This window comes from Episyrphus balteatus, chromosome 3, assembly GCF_945859705.1.
Source record: "Episyrphus balteatus chromosome 3, idEpiBalt1.1, whole genome shotgun sequence".
NCBI classification, from domain to species: Eukaryota; Metazoa; Arthropoda; class Insecta; order Diptera; family Syrphidae; genus Episyrphus; species Episyrphus balteatus.
Window position 1 is genome coordinate 110,761,570 of NC_079136.1, and position 17,125 is coordinate 110,778,694.

Genomic DNA, 17,125 nt, shown 5'->3' on the forward strand with positions numbered 1-17,125 from the left:
TGCTGGGCCGGGGATGATAATTTTTCTTTTTTTCTTTTACTTTATCGTATGTTTTGTGGGATTCACACTGCACATGTGTGTTTGCAACAACAAACAACAAAAAGAAGACAACATTTTTGTTGTAATAATTGTAAAGTTAAAGTTACCCGACCGCGCTACACAACAACACAAAACTGCAGTTGTAGACAAGTTGTGAATGGTTTTTCTTACAGATTTTGTTACAACAAGTTACAACCGAAGAGAGAGTGATGACAATGATGGTTTTTGGTGCGCTTAAAAGCCGCAAAATGAACGGGAATGCCTACAAAAGTGGTGTTATTTTGAAACGGGAGTTCATTTTGAAGAGTTGATTTCGATTCATTTGTGGTATTTCTGCAAATTGCAGACAAATAAAGTTTCTCTTTGGAAATAAATTAGTTTTCTCTTATTTTGCAGAACGTATTAAGTACAGTATAGTGTAGTGTTATTTGATACTATCCTAGTACTTTCTCATATTATAAAGTATTTGATAGGTATTAGGATAGAACACGAATGATTTGTGTTGTAGATTATGGATGTTTATTTATTATGAATTGTCGATCAATATAACAATTAAATTTGGGGACAAATGAGTTTCTGGAGTTATGTTTGAGGAGTTAAGGACTTTCGAAAAAAAAATTCTTTCCACTTTTAATTGGAATTTTTGGTAAAACTTGTGACTTGAAGGGATTCTGTAAGAACCATACAATACATAAATCTGCGATGACGCTGCGTCAATTTACTTCTGCTGCGGTGACGCTACGGAAAAAAACGCGAGAACGAGCGACAAATTGACGACACTAAATTTTTAACATTGTTTTTGGATGAAAAATGATTTTAAACCATTGAACAGTTACAAATAGAAGATTCGCCAACGGAACCGGAAGTAAAATTAACTACATTATAGGGTTGCGCCTTAACTAATCATTTTTTTTAAACCTTCATTCATTCAAAATTCCTTTTTTTAATTTAATTAAAACAGAAACCTCATCGGGTGATACTAACGCCACCGACGTAAATAGGGGCCGTTTTGCAGAGTGTATACATCTATTCGTAACTATTCAATTCTTTAAACCATGGAAATGCTCAAAAGAATTGAAAAATAACTTCCGAAAATAAATATTTTTAGAAGTCGTACCGATAAATCGAAGAACTTGTAATGCCAATTGATTTCTAAGGTCCGAAATAGTGGGAGTCAATAGTGCAAACGTCTGAAATTTTGACTTGCAATGCATAGTGTTATGAGAGACACAATTATTGTAACTGGGTATTCCTTTTTTCAACTACTGGGGTACTTTTATTGAAAAAAATAGTTATTACAGTCTTTAATTTGACTGTCTATAATACATAAATGTGCTTTTTTTCGTTTTTTTTTCACATAGTGATTTGCATGAAATGTACACAATTTCCACCAAAACAAGAAAAAAATATGTGGAGACGTTAAATTAAAAAATTGCACTATAGTGGAGTCAAATAAGCTTTATACCTCGGAATCCAGGAAAAGTCGATGAATTTGCAAAACGAGTATAGGGCTGTATTATTAAAGGGTCAAATAAGTTAAAAAAAAAAATTTCACCGCTCTCGATTACAACTGTTTTTATGGACGATTTGCTACCTTACAGTCCTAGAGAACATCCCTACAAAGTTTGAGCAAAATCTAAAATGAGACAGCAATTCCGATTGAACGCTTTCATTCGGAATGACAGTAAACGGTCCATAAAAACAGTTGTAATCGAGAGCGGTGAAATTTTGTTTAAACTTTTTTATTTTACCCTTTAATAATACAGCCGTAGATATACTCGTTTTGCAAATTCATCGACTTTCCCTGGATTCCGAGATTTTACATATTTTATGCTTAATTTGACTCGAATACTAAGAATAGAAAGAGAATTGTAAAAAAAACAACAGCAAAACTTACAATATTGTGACAAATTTTTTGAGTAATATCCTGTTTTCACTAGAACCCAAATGAGATAATTACGCAAATTATTTCTTACTTTCCTGGTAGTTGCACTTTGCAGTTCAAAGTTATTTAATTTCAACTGCAATGTTTCAAATCAATAGATGGTCGATATATCGATTCGAATTCGCCAATTAAACAGTTTATGGAAAAGATCACTTTATTTTGAAAATGATCATTGTTTCATTTATATTGCAAAATAGCAATATGGATTTGTGCATCCCTATCGTTATGCAAATTGAAATGATGGTCGTTAAGTTCAATTGAAAATATCAAGAATTTTCTTCATCGTGCTATTTCATTAGTGTCAAGACAAAAGTTGTTGGCGGTTGGTTCTTTTAAAGCGCAATGCACTTAAGAAAACATCATCGTTGCATTTTCATTTTTATCTTAAAACACTAAGTACACTTCTGGGGGTTCCAACTTTGTTTGCTTACCCATAAAGTATAGATTATTATTGTCACATCAGTGTCATTGTTGTAAATACGTGACACATGCCCAATCCCATATCATGTCTACTTTAAGTCTCTTGTCCTTACATATACTCGGGGAGGTTGTGTTGGAATGGGTGAATGTGTTTCTTATTCTACTTTTCAAAATGAAATATATAGGTAAAATATATTTAAGGTATCTACCAAAAATTTTTAATATTAAAAAATATTTTTTTAAGACTAAAATGAATGATGAAAAAACCGTGTGCCCGTTATAGAATACACACACCGTTGGAAGTTGGTGCCGAAAAGATCGTCAGCAATGTTCTTCATTCCATGGTTGTAAAAAACCAATTTTTTTTAAATTGCATAAGAAAAAAAAAATATTTATTGCAATGAAAAAATTTGCATTAAAAAGAAACATTTATTGCAGATAAAAAAAAATTGCATAAGAAAAAAATATTTATTGCAACTGAAAAAAATTAATTTTTTTATTTGCAATAAAAATTTTATTTTCAATGCAAATATTTTTCAGCAAATATTTGTGTTCTGCAAAAGTTTGGATGTCATCATCAGGAATATACAGCTACTCGCTACTCATATCACAGCACAACATCTCGGACTACAACTTGGATGGCCTCTTTCACATAAAGCTAACTTCAAGTTTGATATGGCAGTGACACATTCATTAATAGATTTGATCTGAAACCAGTTAAATTGATTGATTTATCGCTTGATCGACGAGCATTACAATTGAATCCTCATTCATTTGTCTATTTAACTATTAGCGTGATGCCTCTCCACTTGAAATAGGGTGTTGAGTTTATGAATGAGATCAATGCGATAGAAATTTTGTAACTAATAACAAAAAATCTATTTGCTTTAAAAGATCAAAAGTCTGACAAAAATACGCAGCTATAAATTGAATGCAATGCAAACGCAACCCCTTTTTACAAAATTTTATTTGTTGATTGATAAGATTCATTGTGGTTTGGAGCGTCTTTTTGAAGTTGTATAAATACAGAACAGACAGCCGAAACATGTCAGATGTGACGCAGAAAAATAAAACATTTTTTTTTATTGCAGGGTTTTAAATGTTTGATGGAGATCGCGTATTATCACGTCACTTCAAGAATTTTTGTTTAGTTATCGATAAGTTTATCGGAAATGATGTAGACCTATCTATCTTTGGGTTTGACAGACACACATCATGATGTGTGATTTACCTGAATAAGTTCTTGGAAATTGTAGTCTTTGTACTCAAGAAAGTCTCGTTTGATACCAATATTGTTTTTGTATTTGAAGAATTTTATGAGCATACATTTTTATATTAATTTAACTCGTTTGTCAGATGAGTAAATATTGGTATTAGATTGTTTTTATATTGCTTGCAAACATAATACATACCTAACATCGATACCATCGGTATATGGGATTTTGAAATCGGAAACTGTTATTTTTAAATTTTTATAAAACAAAAACCATAATGGGGTATGTAAAAGGTGTGTCTTTAGAAGGAGTTTGTTTTCGAAGTTTTCTTAGATGGAAGCTTTTCTCTATTCCTTGTATGTATTTTGGTATTCAAGAGTATCAATAGTCAATACTTTGTCGATGTGAAGTTAGCACCCCCAAATGATAATTTTTTTTTTTTTCAAAAATAGGTACTTGCTTTAAACTAAATAAATGTTTTATTTGAAAAATTATATAAAATTATAATCTGTCGTCAAATATCTTAGGGATACAAAAAAAATCAAGTTGCTAAAATTTGTAAGGCTTTACAAATTTGGTGAATTCATATGAAAACAAATTTTTTTTTAATTAAATTTCTTTCTTCAAATAAAAAAGAACATTAAATTAAATTTAGCTCCTAAGAGAGTAGGTATGCAGATGGATTTCTTTTTGTTAACCACGAAATCGAGCGTCATTTCCATCACCGTATAAAACAAAGAAGAAATATTATTTTCTTTTGGTGTTTGTTTAGTTTAATTAAGAGCCAATTTTTCAATCTTCGAATAAACAGTCAGTTAACTGTTCGAAGAATAAAGTTATTAGGCTCATAAACAATCAGATAAAAACATTGAATTTTTCAATCAAGAATAATTTATTCTACAGAATAACAAAAAAAAATTGTCAAATTCAAAAATATTTAAAAATAAACGTCATTTTTATTCATGATTGTTTTTGTTTTCTTGTGTTCCACTGTATTTTTTTCAAAATTCTTTCAAAACAGCTTTGACAACTCGTCGCCCTAGTATTGAAGTGCCGTATACGCCATTTTAACATTTTTGGGAAATCGCATTTAAATGTTCGGAAGAAAATTGCGAAAGAACTAATCGCTGGTATTTTTTGATATTTTAGTATGATATATAATTAAAATTTGTCTTTTATATACATGTTATTGGACATCTGCAATTCATTTAGTTTTCAAAATATTTAAATTTTTGTCCAAAATGAGTTTGCCGTATACGCCATGAAAATCAGAAGTTTCTTTTATTCATATACATATACACCTACGTCAAAAAAATACATAACGTACGTCAAAACAATTCTCAAAATTTTCTTGCATTGCATGAAAAATTTGACGTTAATGCCAAAATTTCATGTTTTTGTCAACGAAAAAAGATAGAAAAAAACGGATAGCAGAATTGAAAAGAGCAACTTCGAAAACATACGACTTGTCGCCTTGTCGCCATGTCGCCTTGTCGTCATGTCGCCATGTCGCCATGTCGCCATGTTGCCATGTCGCCTTGTCGTCATGTCGCCATGTCGCCTTATCGCCATGTCGTTTTGTCGCCATGTCGCCTTGTCGCCATGTCGCCTTGTCGCCATGTCACCTTGTCGCCATGTCGCCTTGTCGCCTTGTCGCCTTGTCGCCATGTCGCCTTGTCGCCATGTCGCCTTGTCGCCCTGTCGCCTTGCCGCCATGTCGCCTTATCGCCTTGTCGCCCTGTCGCCTTGTCGCCATGTCGCCTTGTCGCCTTGTTGCCTTGTCGCCTTGTCGCCATGTCCCCATGTCGCCATGTCGCCTTGTCGCCCTGTCGCCCTGTCGCCTTGTCGCCATGTCGCCTTGTCGCCTTGTCGCCATGTCGCCTTGTCGCCTTGTCGCCATGTCGCCTTGTCGTCATGTCGCCATGTCGCCTTGTCGCCATGTCACCATGTCGCCTTGTCGCTTTGTCGCCATGTCGCCCTGTCACCATGTCGCCTTGTCACCATGTCGCCTTTTCGCCTTGTCGCCATGTTGCCTTGTCGCCATGTCGCCTTGTCGCCATGTCGCCTTGTCGCCATGTCGCCTTGTCGCCATGTCGCCATGTCGCCTTGTCGCTTTGTCGCTTTGTCGCCATGTCGCCATGTCACCTTGTCGCCCTGTCGCCTTGTCGCCATGTCGCCTTGTCGCCTTTCCGCCATGTCGCCATGTTGCCTTGTCGCCCTGTCGCCTTGTTGCCATGTCGCCTTGTCGCTTTGTCGCCCTGTCGCCTTGTCGCCTTGTCACCATGTTACCTTGTCGCCATGTCGCCTTGTCGCCCTGTCGCCTTGTCGCCATGTCGCCTTGTCGCTTTGCCGCTTTGTCGCTTTGTCGCCCTGTCGCCTTGTCGCCTTGTCACCATGTTGCCATGTCGCCATGTCGCCATGTCGCCTTGTCGCCCTGTCGCCTTGTCGCCATGTCGCCTTGTCGCCTTGTCGCCATGTCGCCATGTCGCCTTGTCGCCCTGTCGCCTTGTTGCCCTGTCGCCTTGTCGCCATGTCGCCATGTCGCCTTGTCGCCCTGTCGCCATGTCGCCATGTCGCCATGTCGCCTTGTCGCTTTGTCGCTTTGTCGCCATGTCGCCTTGTCGCCCTGTCGCCTTGTCGCCATGTCGCCTTGTCGCCCTGTCGCCTTGTCGCCTTGTCGCCATGTCGCCTTGTCACCATGTCGCCTTGTCGCCTTGTCACCATGTCGCCTTGTCGCCATGTCGCCTTGTCGCCCTGTCGCTTTGTCGCCTTGTCGCCATGTCGCCTTGTCGCCATGTCGCCTTGTCGCCTTGTCGCTTTGTCGCCATGTCGCCTTGTCGCCCTGTCGCTTTGTCGCCTTGTCGTCATGTCGCCTTGTCACCATGTCGCCTTGTCGCCTTGTCGCCTTGTCGCCTTGTCGCCATGTCGCCTTGTCGCCATGTCGCCATGTCGCCTTGTCGCTTTGTCGCCTTGTCGACATGTCACCATGTCGCCTTGTCGCCATGTAGCCATGTCGCCATGTCGCCATGTCGCCTTGTCGCCTTGTAGCCAAGTCGCCTTGTCGCCTTGTCGCCAAGTCGCCTTGTCGCCTTGTCGCCCTGTCACCTTGTCGCCATGTCGCCTGTCGCCTTGTTGCCTTGTCGCCGGACGGACGGAATTGCGGGACCCACTTTTTCGGAATTCTCCATCATCGTAATGTTGGTTTTGATTAAAACCTCAATTTTTTTTTCGACACGAAACCAATGCTTGCAAGTAAAAAGTGATGGAATAAAAAAAAGTTAGGATTTTTTCCATTTTTTTTTTTTGCAAGAAAAATGGTTTTTAAGGTTTCACTTCAATCACGTGTGAATTGCACACATGATTTTTTTTTTAAATTTGTAATTAATTAGAAGACCAAATATAGTTAGATATGCTATAAAAACTGATGCAAACTGAGGCCTTTTAGGCATAATTATATTAGCCAAGGCATTGAGGGAGGCTTATTTTTCGCCAAAAAGGCCGCTAATTTCTTCCAATTATATGAAGCAACGTCTTGAAATATTCCTTTCGAAGAAAAAAAGTTTCCGTTACGTGACCAATAAGTTGCCTTTTCAATCGTCAGTTAGACTATCAGAAGAATAAATTTCAATGTAAAAAATTTTATTCCTAGGAATAATCTCTATCTGAGGTTTATCTGACTATTGAAAAATTGGCCCTTAATGTAAAAATTGATTAAATAAACATTTCGTTGAGGCATAATTTATTTGAAAAGGCATAATTTTTTTTCAAGTGAGGCATAATTTTGACTGAACGGGTTGGCAACGCTGATTACGTCTGCAAAGTTTAATCTGAATCGTAAAAGCCGTTTTCGAGTTATTCGGTATGAATTGAAAAATTTGTATGGGAGGTACACTTTCTAAGCGAGATATAAAAAACCCAAAAAAAAAACCAACTTTCACAATTCCATAAAAATCATTTGTACCAAATTTAAAGAAAATCCGTCCACCCGTTTAGGCTGTGGAAATGTGTACAGATGGACGCACAACCGCACAGACGTACAGATGCACGGACGGAATTGCGAGACCCACTTTTTTGGAGTTCTTCATCATGGTAATGTTGGTTTTGATTAAAACCTCAAATTTGTACTTAAATAAGGTTGATATCGATACTACTAGATCGGAAAACAAAATTAAATTAGATTCAATGTAAGGAACACAAATAAATAGAGTCATTTAAATTAACAAATCTAGAATGTGTTAATAAAATAATTCATTAATTAGTTTGCATTCCATTCGGAAGAATTCAATCGAACTTTTCAATATTGTAAGTATATCGTCTGTTGCATTTTAAAGTACAATTTATAAAACATCCGCTTTCGTCTTTAAATTAATATAAAACCAAAATTCCAGACCCCGTGACCTTCTCTCTCTATATATGTACGTCTTGTTATAAAAACTATTTGTTCACTAAAAGAAGGAAAGTTCTTACGTACATATATGTATACAAAGCTTCAACATTCTTAACTTTCAACGGCCAGTAAGCTGTATCCTTTCTCTGCGATAAAAAAAATCACTTTGCACTTTCAATAATTCATTGCCATTTTATCCTTTCCGACAAATTACACATTACACAAAAGAGAAGAAAATATTATTCCAAAATAACATAATGAACATAAAGATCTATTGCCATTGCCGCCATTCCATATGGCATTAGGTAGGAGCAAATGAATTTCAATAAATTGCAAGGTAATCAATTCCAAATAAAGTATAACGAAAGCAGGGTACTTCTAGTGCCTATGCTTACTTTGTACTCCTATATACTCCTCATTCTTAGTTTTTCTTAAGCTCAAACCTTCTAATTCATCCATTGGAAACGTTCGTCATTATGTCTTTTCTACTGCCGCCGACGATAATATTTTGCATATAAATCATTGGTAGAGTAATAGAGGCTTCATTTTCTTCCTTTGAACACAATAAAAATAAAATACCTTCACCGTTCACCCTGATTACTGCAACGGCCCACAATAAAGTAACAAATTCTGGATTCCCGAATACCAATGTTACTTTACGTACCACCGTCAGTACCACCACCGCCTTCACCACTGCCATCTAGCTAGCATCATGATAAGAATTTTAAGCTACAGAAACACAGAGCCAATGTATCGAGGTGGGAACTTAAGGCTTCTTCTCCTCCGTATAGGCATATGCCGTTTGACTGCCTCCGAGCTCCACCGTCTCCCAACTCAACCCTTGCTCAACAACCCATGAAAGAGTTGTTATATTGAATTTTGTACACTGCTAAGGCTCCAGCACCTGCGACATGTTTGCGTCCGCCTGTCTGGGTGTTTTATGACTATATTAACCCTTCTACCGCCACACACCAGTACTGGCAGGACCCGCTGCCACCCGCACCATATTCATTGGTACAATCCTAGTCAAAATCAGCAGCTTGGAGCAGCAGCACATCACCAGTAGAGCAAAACCCTTTTCCATGTCTTGCTTGGTCTCTAAATAAATTGACTTTGAGTTTTTGTTGTTATTTTTGTTGGTGGAAACAGCAGTGGGGAATTCTAGCAGTGCACCAGTGCCGTTTTATTGGAATATTTGAATAAGATGATTTTCAATCAGCAATGTGCGCACCCAGGTAAACGAGCAACGTTCCAAAGGGTTCTAAAGGAGGCCTGTTTTGCAGCCGTTAGTATAGGCAGCAGAAAAACAACAATAAACCAAAATACATATAAAAAAACTAAACACTTTGTGGTAGCACGTTTGGTTCGTTTAACAGTGGAGATTAAAAATGTTCAAACGAAAAATATAAAAAAAAGGTAAAAAGGAATCTATACAAAGGCTGTGATGGTTGGTTATTTCTGAATTTAAAGTTATACACGACGACATCGCAATATAGGTACTTTGATGTTTTTTTTTTTTTATTTGAAAATTTTCTGCAGCTGTTGGTGGACTTTACCTAGGAATGGTATACTAATGTAAACATTGTTCATACTAAATGGTTCGTCGAAATCAGCTTGATTGTTTGTTTTTTATGTTTTTATCAAAGAACGTTAAAAAGTGTGATGGAATTTGTGTATCAATTCTATGGAGCTTGGAGTTTAACAGCATAAGTCGATTTTTTTTGGAAAATGAGTTAAGTATGCAGAACTATTTAAAAAAATCTATTTTCGTTTGGTCTGAACAGCATAAGTGTTAGTAAACTAGTTCCAAAGATATTCAACCTAACCTAACTCTTTTTCTAAAATTATGTTTGATCATAATGGCATAACTCCAATTTGTGCTGTTCTGACCAATCAAAAATGTTTAAACTTTTAAATAAGTGTTTGGTCAAAACAGCACAACTCAGTTCCTTTGCTTTTTTGATCAGTATTAATATTTAAAAATAAATTGATTCCCAATATAAATTTACATTAAATAAAACTGGATTTGGAGGAATTTTCTCTAACTTTAAATTGCATTTATCCCAAAACGATAGATATGTTGTTAATACCAAACTCCATACAATTTTATTTGAGGTTTTAAAAATGAAAATCAAATAAGTTTTAGTCTTAGATGGCATACATCTTCGTTGAATGATTAAACAATGCGCGAATTCTTTCCAAGTTCTGATCAGTAACTATATAATGTTAAAGCCAAATGCAATTTCAAATGCAGTCCTTATGAACAGCAAAATCTAACACGAAGAGCCAGAACGCAAGGTGCAAGGTGGTGTCCTATCCCCATGTTTAAGGAACCTAGTGATTAATGAACTAATAGTTGCCCTAAACCAATAGGATTGCATTTGCTTTGAAACAAGCATGTCCTGACTAGAAAGATGGTTTATACCTTTTTGAAAACGGTGTTAAATGTAGAAAAGAACCTCATCAACCTATTTCATATGAGAAAAAACTTTAACCCTCTTGGAGCGCCATCTAGCGTCAGAATAAAAATCTGAACAAATTGGAGATTTTTTTATATTTTGAAATAGTTTTTCCACTTATCAGCTTGATTCTTAAATAACGAACGCCCTATATACATATATACATATACATTCTCTTTCTTTTCATACTTCAATTTTAAGTCCATAGCTATCCGCCTATCCATCTTCAAAATTCTGAGCTAAATTAATAAATCACAAATTTTAGTTTTTTAGTAATCGCTTCAAACTTTAGAAGACTTTGATTGTAATAAATAAAAATAATATATAAAATGTTATGTAAATGTTAATGTTTTTCTTTACGCCATTTGCTTGCTTATATGTAGCTATATTAAAAGTATTTTTCGGTTAACTAAATAATAAATGTATTTTCAAGCTTTCAATCGTTTTTTTTTTGCCATTATGTAGTAAACTTTTCAGAACAAAACAACACAAAAGTTCAAATCATTTTCATTCTGTTCTTTTCTTTGGAAAAAAAACCAAAACAAGTCAAAAACCATTTGCATCCCGCAATCGGGAATACCTATGCAGGCTTTTAAACAACACACCGGTGTGTGGGAAGTGGGATTACCATGGAATATTTTTTTTTTTTGAATTTATTTTTATTTTTGCTAACCAAATCGATTATTTGCTATTATTCTGTCGTAAAACCAGGCAGCTCTGACTGAGTGGTCGTTTTAACTTCTGAGCCACGGAATCAATTTGGTTTAAAACTTATTTTAAATGTGTCCATTTTTTAGCCCACAGGAAGTACCTACCCTTACACACTGCCCAGCCCAATCCAGCCAAGCTACACGGTAATAGTCACAAGAGGGGGTGTAAAACTGTTTATTTTTTTTTACAACGTTTTGTAGCGTTTTTAAAAATGGGAAGATAAATTGAATAGTCTGATGTGTGGTGAGTGATGAAATTCATGGGATTTTTTCGTGACAGAACACTAACTAATGTTCGGAAAAAGTTGCAGATGCTAAAAAATTAAAATTCATGATAGTAAATAGTGATTTGCATATTTATGAATAGCTAGTATAAAAATGTAATGAAAATTACAAAAAAAAAAAACATACCTGATGGAAAAAGCATATTCCAATATATGCCTATCATGGAGGTTGTCTCATAAATTATATTCGTGGACCATTAAAATTGCGATGATAAAAAATAGTCAATTTAAGAGTCTGGCTCTGGTTAGGTGGTCTCAATATCTATTTATGTTGACAATTTGAATTGAAATCAGAGCTCTAGGCTTTGTAAAGCTAAATAGTAGATGTAGAGGAAATGATGGAAGGGTATAGTTATGTAGAGGCATTAGTGATGCAAAATTTATGTTTAGTGTTCGAGGAAGGTAGGTAAAAAAAATGTAAAAAATGTAGTATTTGTAACAAACCATGTATGGCATGTATGATATGTGATATCCTTGATAATTTAACCTTATGAGAATTAATAAAAAAAAAGTATTATATAGCAGTTTTCAATTTTTTTTAAAGTTTGTGAGAACGTAGTATTTCCGTCGAACTACACCCTAAATCTCTGGTACTATTTCTTTCAAACTTTAGAGGGTGAACGATCAAGTTACTTTGATCGTCAACCCGGGAACTCTAATTAGTCTTTTCTTTGAAAAAGATATCCTGGTTGATACGTCTCGTTGATAAACGTAAGCGAATATAAGCAATATTTAACTAGTTCATATGTTACAGTTCAAATGTGAACGTTTTTTTGTTATTTCTGAATTTTTCGTAAACGATTTTATAAACTGAGAGAAAACAACGCAGGCATAACTTTACTTCTGGTATATTTAACTTTGCTTCTGGTATATTAAACAAATTTCTGGTACACTGCCGCCTACTTGAAAAACACACTTTTTTGTTTTTAATATAAGTGGGTGGATATAATTCGAGTCTCTTTATACTTTACTATTCAGTATTATACTATTTTGTATGTCCCTTGTGCGCTCTCTCTCTGTAAGCGAGATCATTTGTTTTCAATGACCCAGAATAGCCCAACTTTTTTTTTTCATTATTCCACTATTTTTTCAAAAGATACAACAAAAAACTATTGTTTTTATCAGAAATCGAAAAAATTGTGATTTTTTTCTTTCTGTGGAAAAATAGGTAGTTTAAAACCGTGCTTTGTTTGCCCAAGGTTAGCCCAGGATAGTCCAACTTTCATTTTCACTGTCCTACGCTTAGTTTAAAAGTTATAGGAGCATTAGTTTTTATTCACCTCACAAAAAAAAAAAAAGTACGCATACACCACAGTGACCTTTTTAATTTATAATTTAGAAAAAGTAAATCCACTGCTGTGGGCATTTCGCCTCAAATGTTATTTATTAGACTTAGAATTCTAACTTGATGGAATGTAGTCCAAATGATAATCCTTTTAAAAAGCTTGTTGATTTGTTTCATTTCACCTTAACACAAAAATCATTGATTTTTTTGGTTTGCCATATAAGCACCAATTCTCAATTAACCATGGTAATTTCAACCAATTACATCAATTTTTTTTGTAAGTCCATCCCTAGTTCAAAAATTAGGTTCAAAACTTTTGCACTGAAAAAAAAAACAAATTTTGATTTTTTAGAGATTGGTAATTTGAAAAAAGTTTTTTAGTCATAATTTTTGAACTAAGGGTGGGCTAACGAAAAAAATTTATGTAATTTGTTGGAATTACCATCGTTAATTGAGAAAAACTGTAAAAACGACAGTTGTTGCTTATAATGGTAAATGTGGTTTTTAAGGTGAAATGAATTAAATCAACAAGCTTTTTAAAAGCATTGTCATATTGACTAAATTCAATCAAGTTAGAATTCAAAGTCAAATAAATAACATTTGAGGCGAAATGCCCACGCCAGTGAATTTACTTTTTCTAAATTATAAATTGAAAAGGTCACTGTAGTGTACCTACTATTTTTTTTGTGAGGTGAATTCTATAATTTTTAAACTAAGCGTAGGATAGCGAAAATAAATAGTTAGGCTATCCTGGGATGACCTTGGGCAAACAAACCAGGTACCTACCTACCTTGTTAATCATAATAATGTTTAAGTTCAAAAGCATAAAACTAATTTGATTTGGTTTAAAAAAAAATCCATCCACACTCCGTTTCCAGCATTACCTAGTCCTTTTCCTTAAAGTACCTTTTGCTACTTACTAGTAGTTTAGTTTACTAGCGATTTTCAATGCAACGCATTTTAAAGAAATCAATGCAATTCGTATCTTTACCTACTCGGGAAGAAGAGCATGAGTAATTCTAGTAGTAATTGTACTACATGATCTACTCATAACTCATGAGGAAACTACCACCTCCAAAGGAACGGGGCTATTTGTCTAGATGATGCAGTTCATGGTATAAAAAGACAAGGTATGATCATTAGAGCCGCCATCTTACAAAATGGGGTAATAGTGTTTTGACGTTTGGCATTTGGCAAAGTCAAAAGCAACAACAATTTCAAAGACAAATTTGTTTACAACAACAATTTCAATGGGCTGGGCTGTCAAAACCTTAAGTAGCCATAAGTTTTGACAGTTCTCGATACTGAGTTTTTTCTAATGATCATACCTTCTTTTTATATACCATGGATGCAGTTAACATGTATGATCAAAATTCAAAATCATGTATTTTTGATGATCTATTTGTATCTGGCATGGCGTTCCTCTCACCCTCCCAGAACCGAATCACTTACATGTACCATCTCTTTATCTGCATAAACCAGACTGCATAGGTACTATTTGCCGTCTAGCTCTAGTCTCCGTTCAATATGCATCTATTTCATTTTTTTTTTTTTGAAAAATTTGGCCGAACTTTAGCTAGAATGTAGCCGTGCTGTTTTGTCTTCTGCAAAACTGCGCTGTCTCGTCTGAGGTCTGAGTAATACCATCATACAATTTAAATTTGAAAAATACTCAATTCAGTTTGTTTTGTTAGTCGTCGCTCTTTATTTGCTGTGAGTGGAAGTTCGGATATAATAAATTCGAAATGCCGTCGTTTATTACATCTGAAATGGAAAAAGTCAATCTCAAATTTATTGAATTAGTAAAGAAACATGAATGCATTTGGAATAGAGATGATAAAGATTACAACCAAAGAGCGCCAATTGAAGAAGCTTGGAATAAAATTGCGAAAGAAACGGGTGACACACGTGAGTGGCAATTTATAAAAAAATGTATATCTTTGATATTCTTAAGAATTCACATTTTCACAATAACAAAACATTAATATGGTTTGAGTGCTGATAATCTCTACAAGTTCGTGTTGTGATGAGATCGTATCTTCTAGTTGTTTCTTTCTGACTTTTTGGTATTGATAACAGTCGAATAGATAGAAAGAAAGAGAAAATGCGACGTCAAAAAATTCAAACAGTTTCACACAAGTTTGATATTTTTATTTGTAACCAGTGTTGCCAATAGTGCAGATTTATCTGCATTTTGCAGATTTTCAACACATTCCCAGACTTTTGAGAACCATAAATCTGCACTGCAGATTTAATCTGCAACTGAAACTTAACGTTTCAAAAACAAAAATAGATTTCATTTCAAAAAATCCAGTAATATGGTATAATTATTTAACTTTAGTTTTCAAATCAGCTGGAATTTGTTCATAACGTTCTATATTTTTCCTTCTTGACTTCTTGATTTCATTTTCTAAAATTCAAATTGTAACAAAACTCAGTAGGTATGATTTTGATTTTATAGAGGAAAAAGCCTAACGATATAATTATTTATGAACACTTCCAGGGTTCCAGGGAAGAAGCTATTGATACAAATTTAACAATTTCAGCGAAAAAAATTATTCTCGAAATTAATTTTAGCTGACAACTGTTCGCAATTTTTTTCAAATCGTGTCTCCCAAATTTTAAGAAATCTGCATTGCAGATTTTTTTTCATCGATCCTGCAGATTTTTCAAAATATTTTAATGGCAACACTGTTTGTAACCTACTCTGTCAAACCCAACGTCTTACAACATGTTGTAAATCTATCTTATATCGTGTAGTGTTTAGTGTAGTGTTTGTTCCGTGCATTAAGTAGATAGTAGAGGTACACGCTGTGAAAATTTTGTTTAAGTATGGCGTCATACTCATGGCGCATCACCCATCGGTATTTGTTGGTTTTGCCATTTCATATTTAATACACTCCGGTACCGCACATCACATACATTTTTATAATTTGACTATTCAATTTATAAGATATATCAACTAAAAAATTTAATGAAACCTTAGTGAAATGAGGTACTTAATATTTAAGTTCATCTTGATTTCGGTTTTTATTTGTTATTGGGTAGGCAAATAAAATTGTTGAAATATTTAAAATCGTATTAAGAGTTTAACTGCAATTTAATTTTATCTTTTTTTTATTTTTAGCTAAAATGTGTCATTCGCACTGGCAACGAATTCGTAGAGCTTACTCAAGATCGTTTAGAATAAATCCTTATGGATCATATCAAAAACACAAATATTACTTAGCTAAAGCTCTTGAATTTGTTCGTCCGCATATTAAGTATGGATGTGAACTTGAAGCAGATAACGGTAACAAAGACAAAATTTCTAATGACACAGATGATTCACATGCATCGGTAACAGAAAACGAAATTAAAGACGAACCATACGATTCTGACGATGATACGGCTTCTACATCTCAAAATGTGGAGCAGATTTTATACGAAATAATTAAAATGGAAGATGAGAATGAATCTAAAGATACTAACGAATCAGACCCAGCCAAATCTCCCAGCAACAAACGAACAAATGTTGAAATGGGAAATGAGAATGAATCTGGACATACTACCGAATCAGAGCCAGCCAAATCACCTAACATCAAACGAATAAAAGTAAAAGATTCAAATGAAGAAAAGAATACCAAAGAAACAAATGAAATAGACAAGGATGTTCATCCGAATTCAAGATTAATTGAAGCAAACAGAAAGTTTTTTGAGAGTTTGATTCCATTCGTTGATGAAATGAATGCCCAACAAAACCGCCGTTTTAGGCGTGAATTAATGTGCCTTGTTGATGATGTTTTGGATGATAGAGATCTTAACGAGGAAAAATAAAAGTTTTTAAAGGGAATGAAAGTTTGATTCTAATTTTTGTTTTCTTTTTATCTGGAGCATAATGCATTTTAGAAGGATTGAAAGTTTGAATTATTTGATGATTTATATGTTAAAAATTCCTAAACCCTTATAAAGAAAGGTGTATTTGTATTTATTTATTCTCTTTTTCGTAAAAGCTTAGGTATAGGTATAAATTATATAAACAATTTTGCTATTCCCGTTTTTTTGGTATTTTTAATAACATTTATATATATACAGGTATAAATATATATAAAGGTTATAAATTATTTTCTTGAGTAAAATAGGTGGTTTTATTCAAATGACGCGCAATTGACACGAAATCTAGCACCGAGATTTTATGATCCTAGCCCCGTTCCATTGGAGCTGGTAGTTTACTCATGAGGAGATGAAGTGCTGCAATTAATTAAGACATGATCTCCTACTCGAGGAAATAGGAATGTGTTGATGTTGCACTAGATTTATACTTACGAGTCAACTACTTCAAATAAAACAGCGTTCTTGTTGCAGTTTATCGTTTGGTGTGAAAAGGGTACTGTAATTACTAA

General features: G+C 34.6%; 1 protein-coding gene across 1 annotated transcript; it reads left to right on the forward strand.

Annotated features, from left to right (window-relative positions):
* The first annotated feature begins 14,418 nt into the window (after positions 1 to 14,418).
* Positions 14,419 to 16,644, forward strand: LOC129914362 (uncharacterized). The gene is made up of 2 exons (XM_055993567.1): positions 14,419 to 14,651; positions 15,871 to 16,644. The coding sequence occupies exons 1-2, from the start codon at positions 14,489 to 14,491 to the stop codon at positions 16,557 to 16,559; spliced, it is 852 nt and encodes a 283-aa protein (XP_055849542.1). The 5' UTR covers positions 14,419 to 14,488; the 3' UTR covers positions 16,560 to 16,644.
* Positions 16,645 to 17,125: the final 481 nt, after the last annotated feature.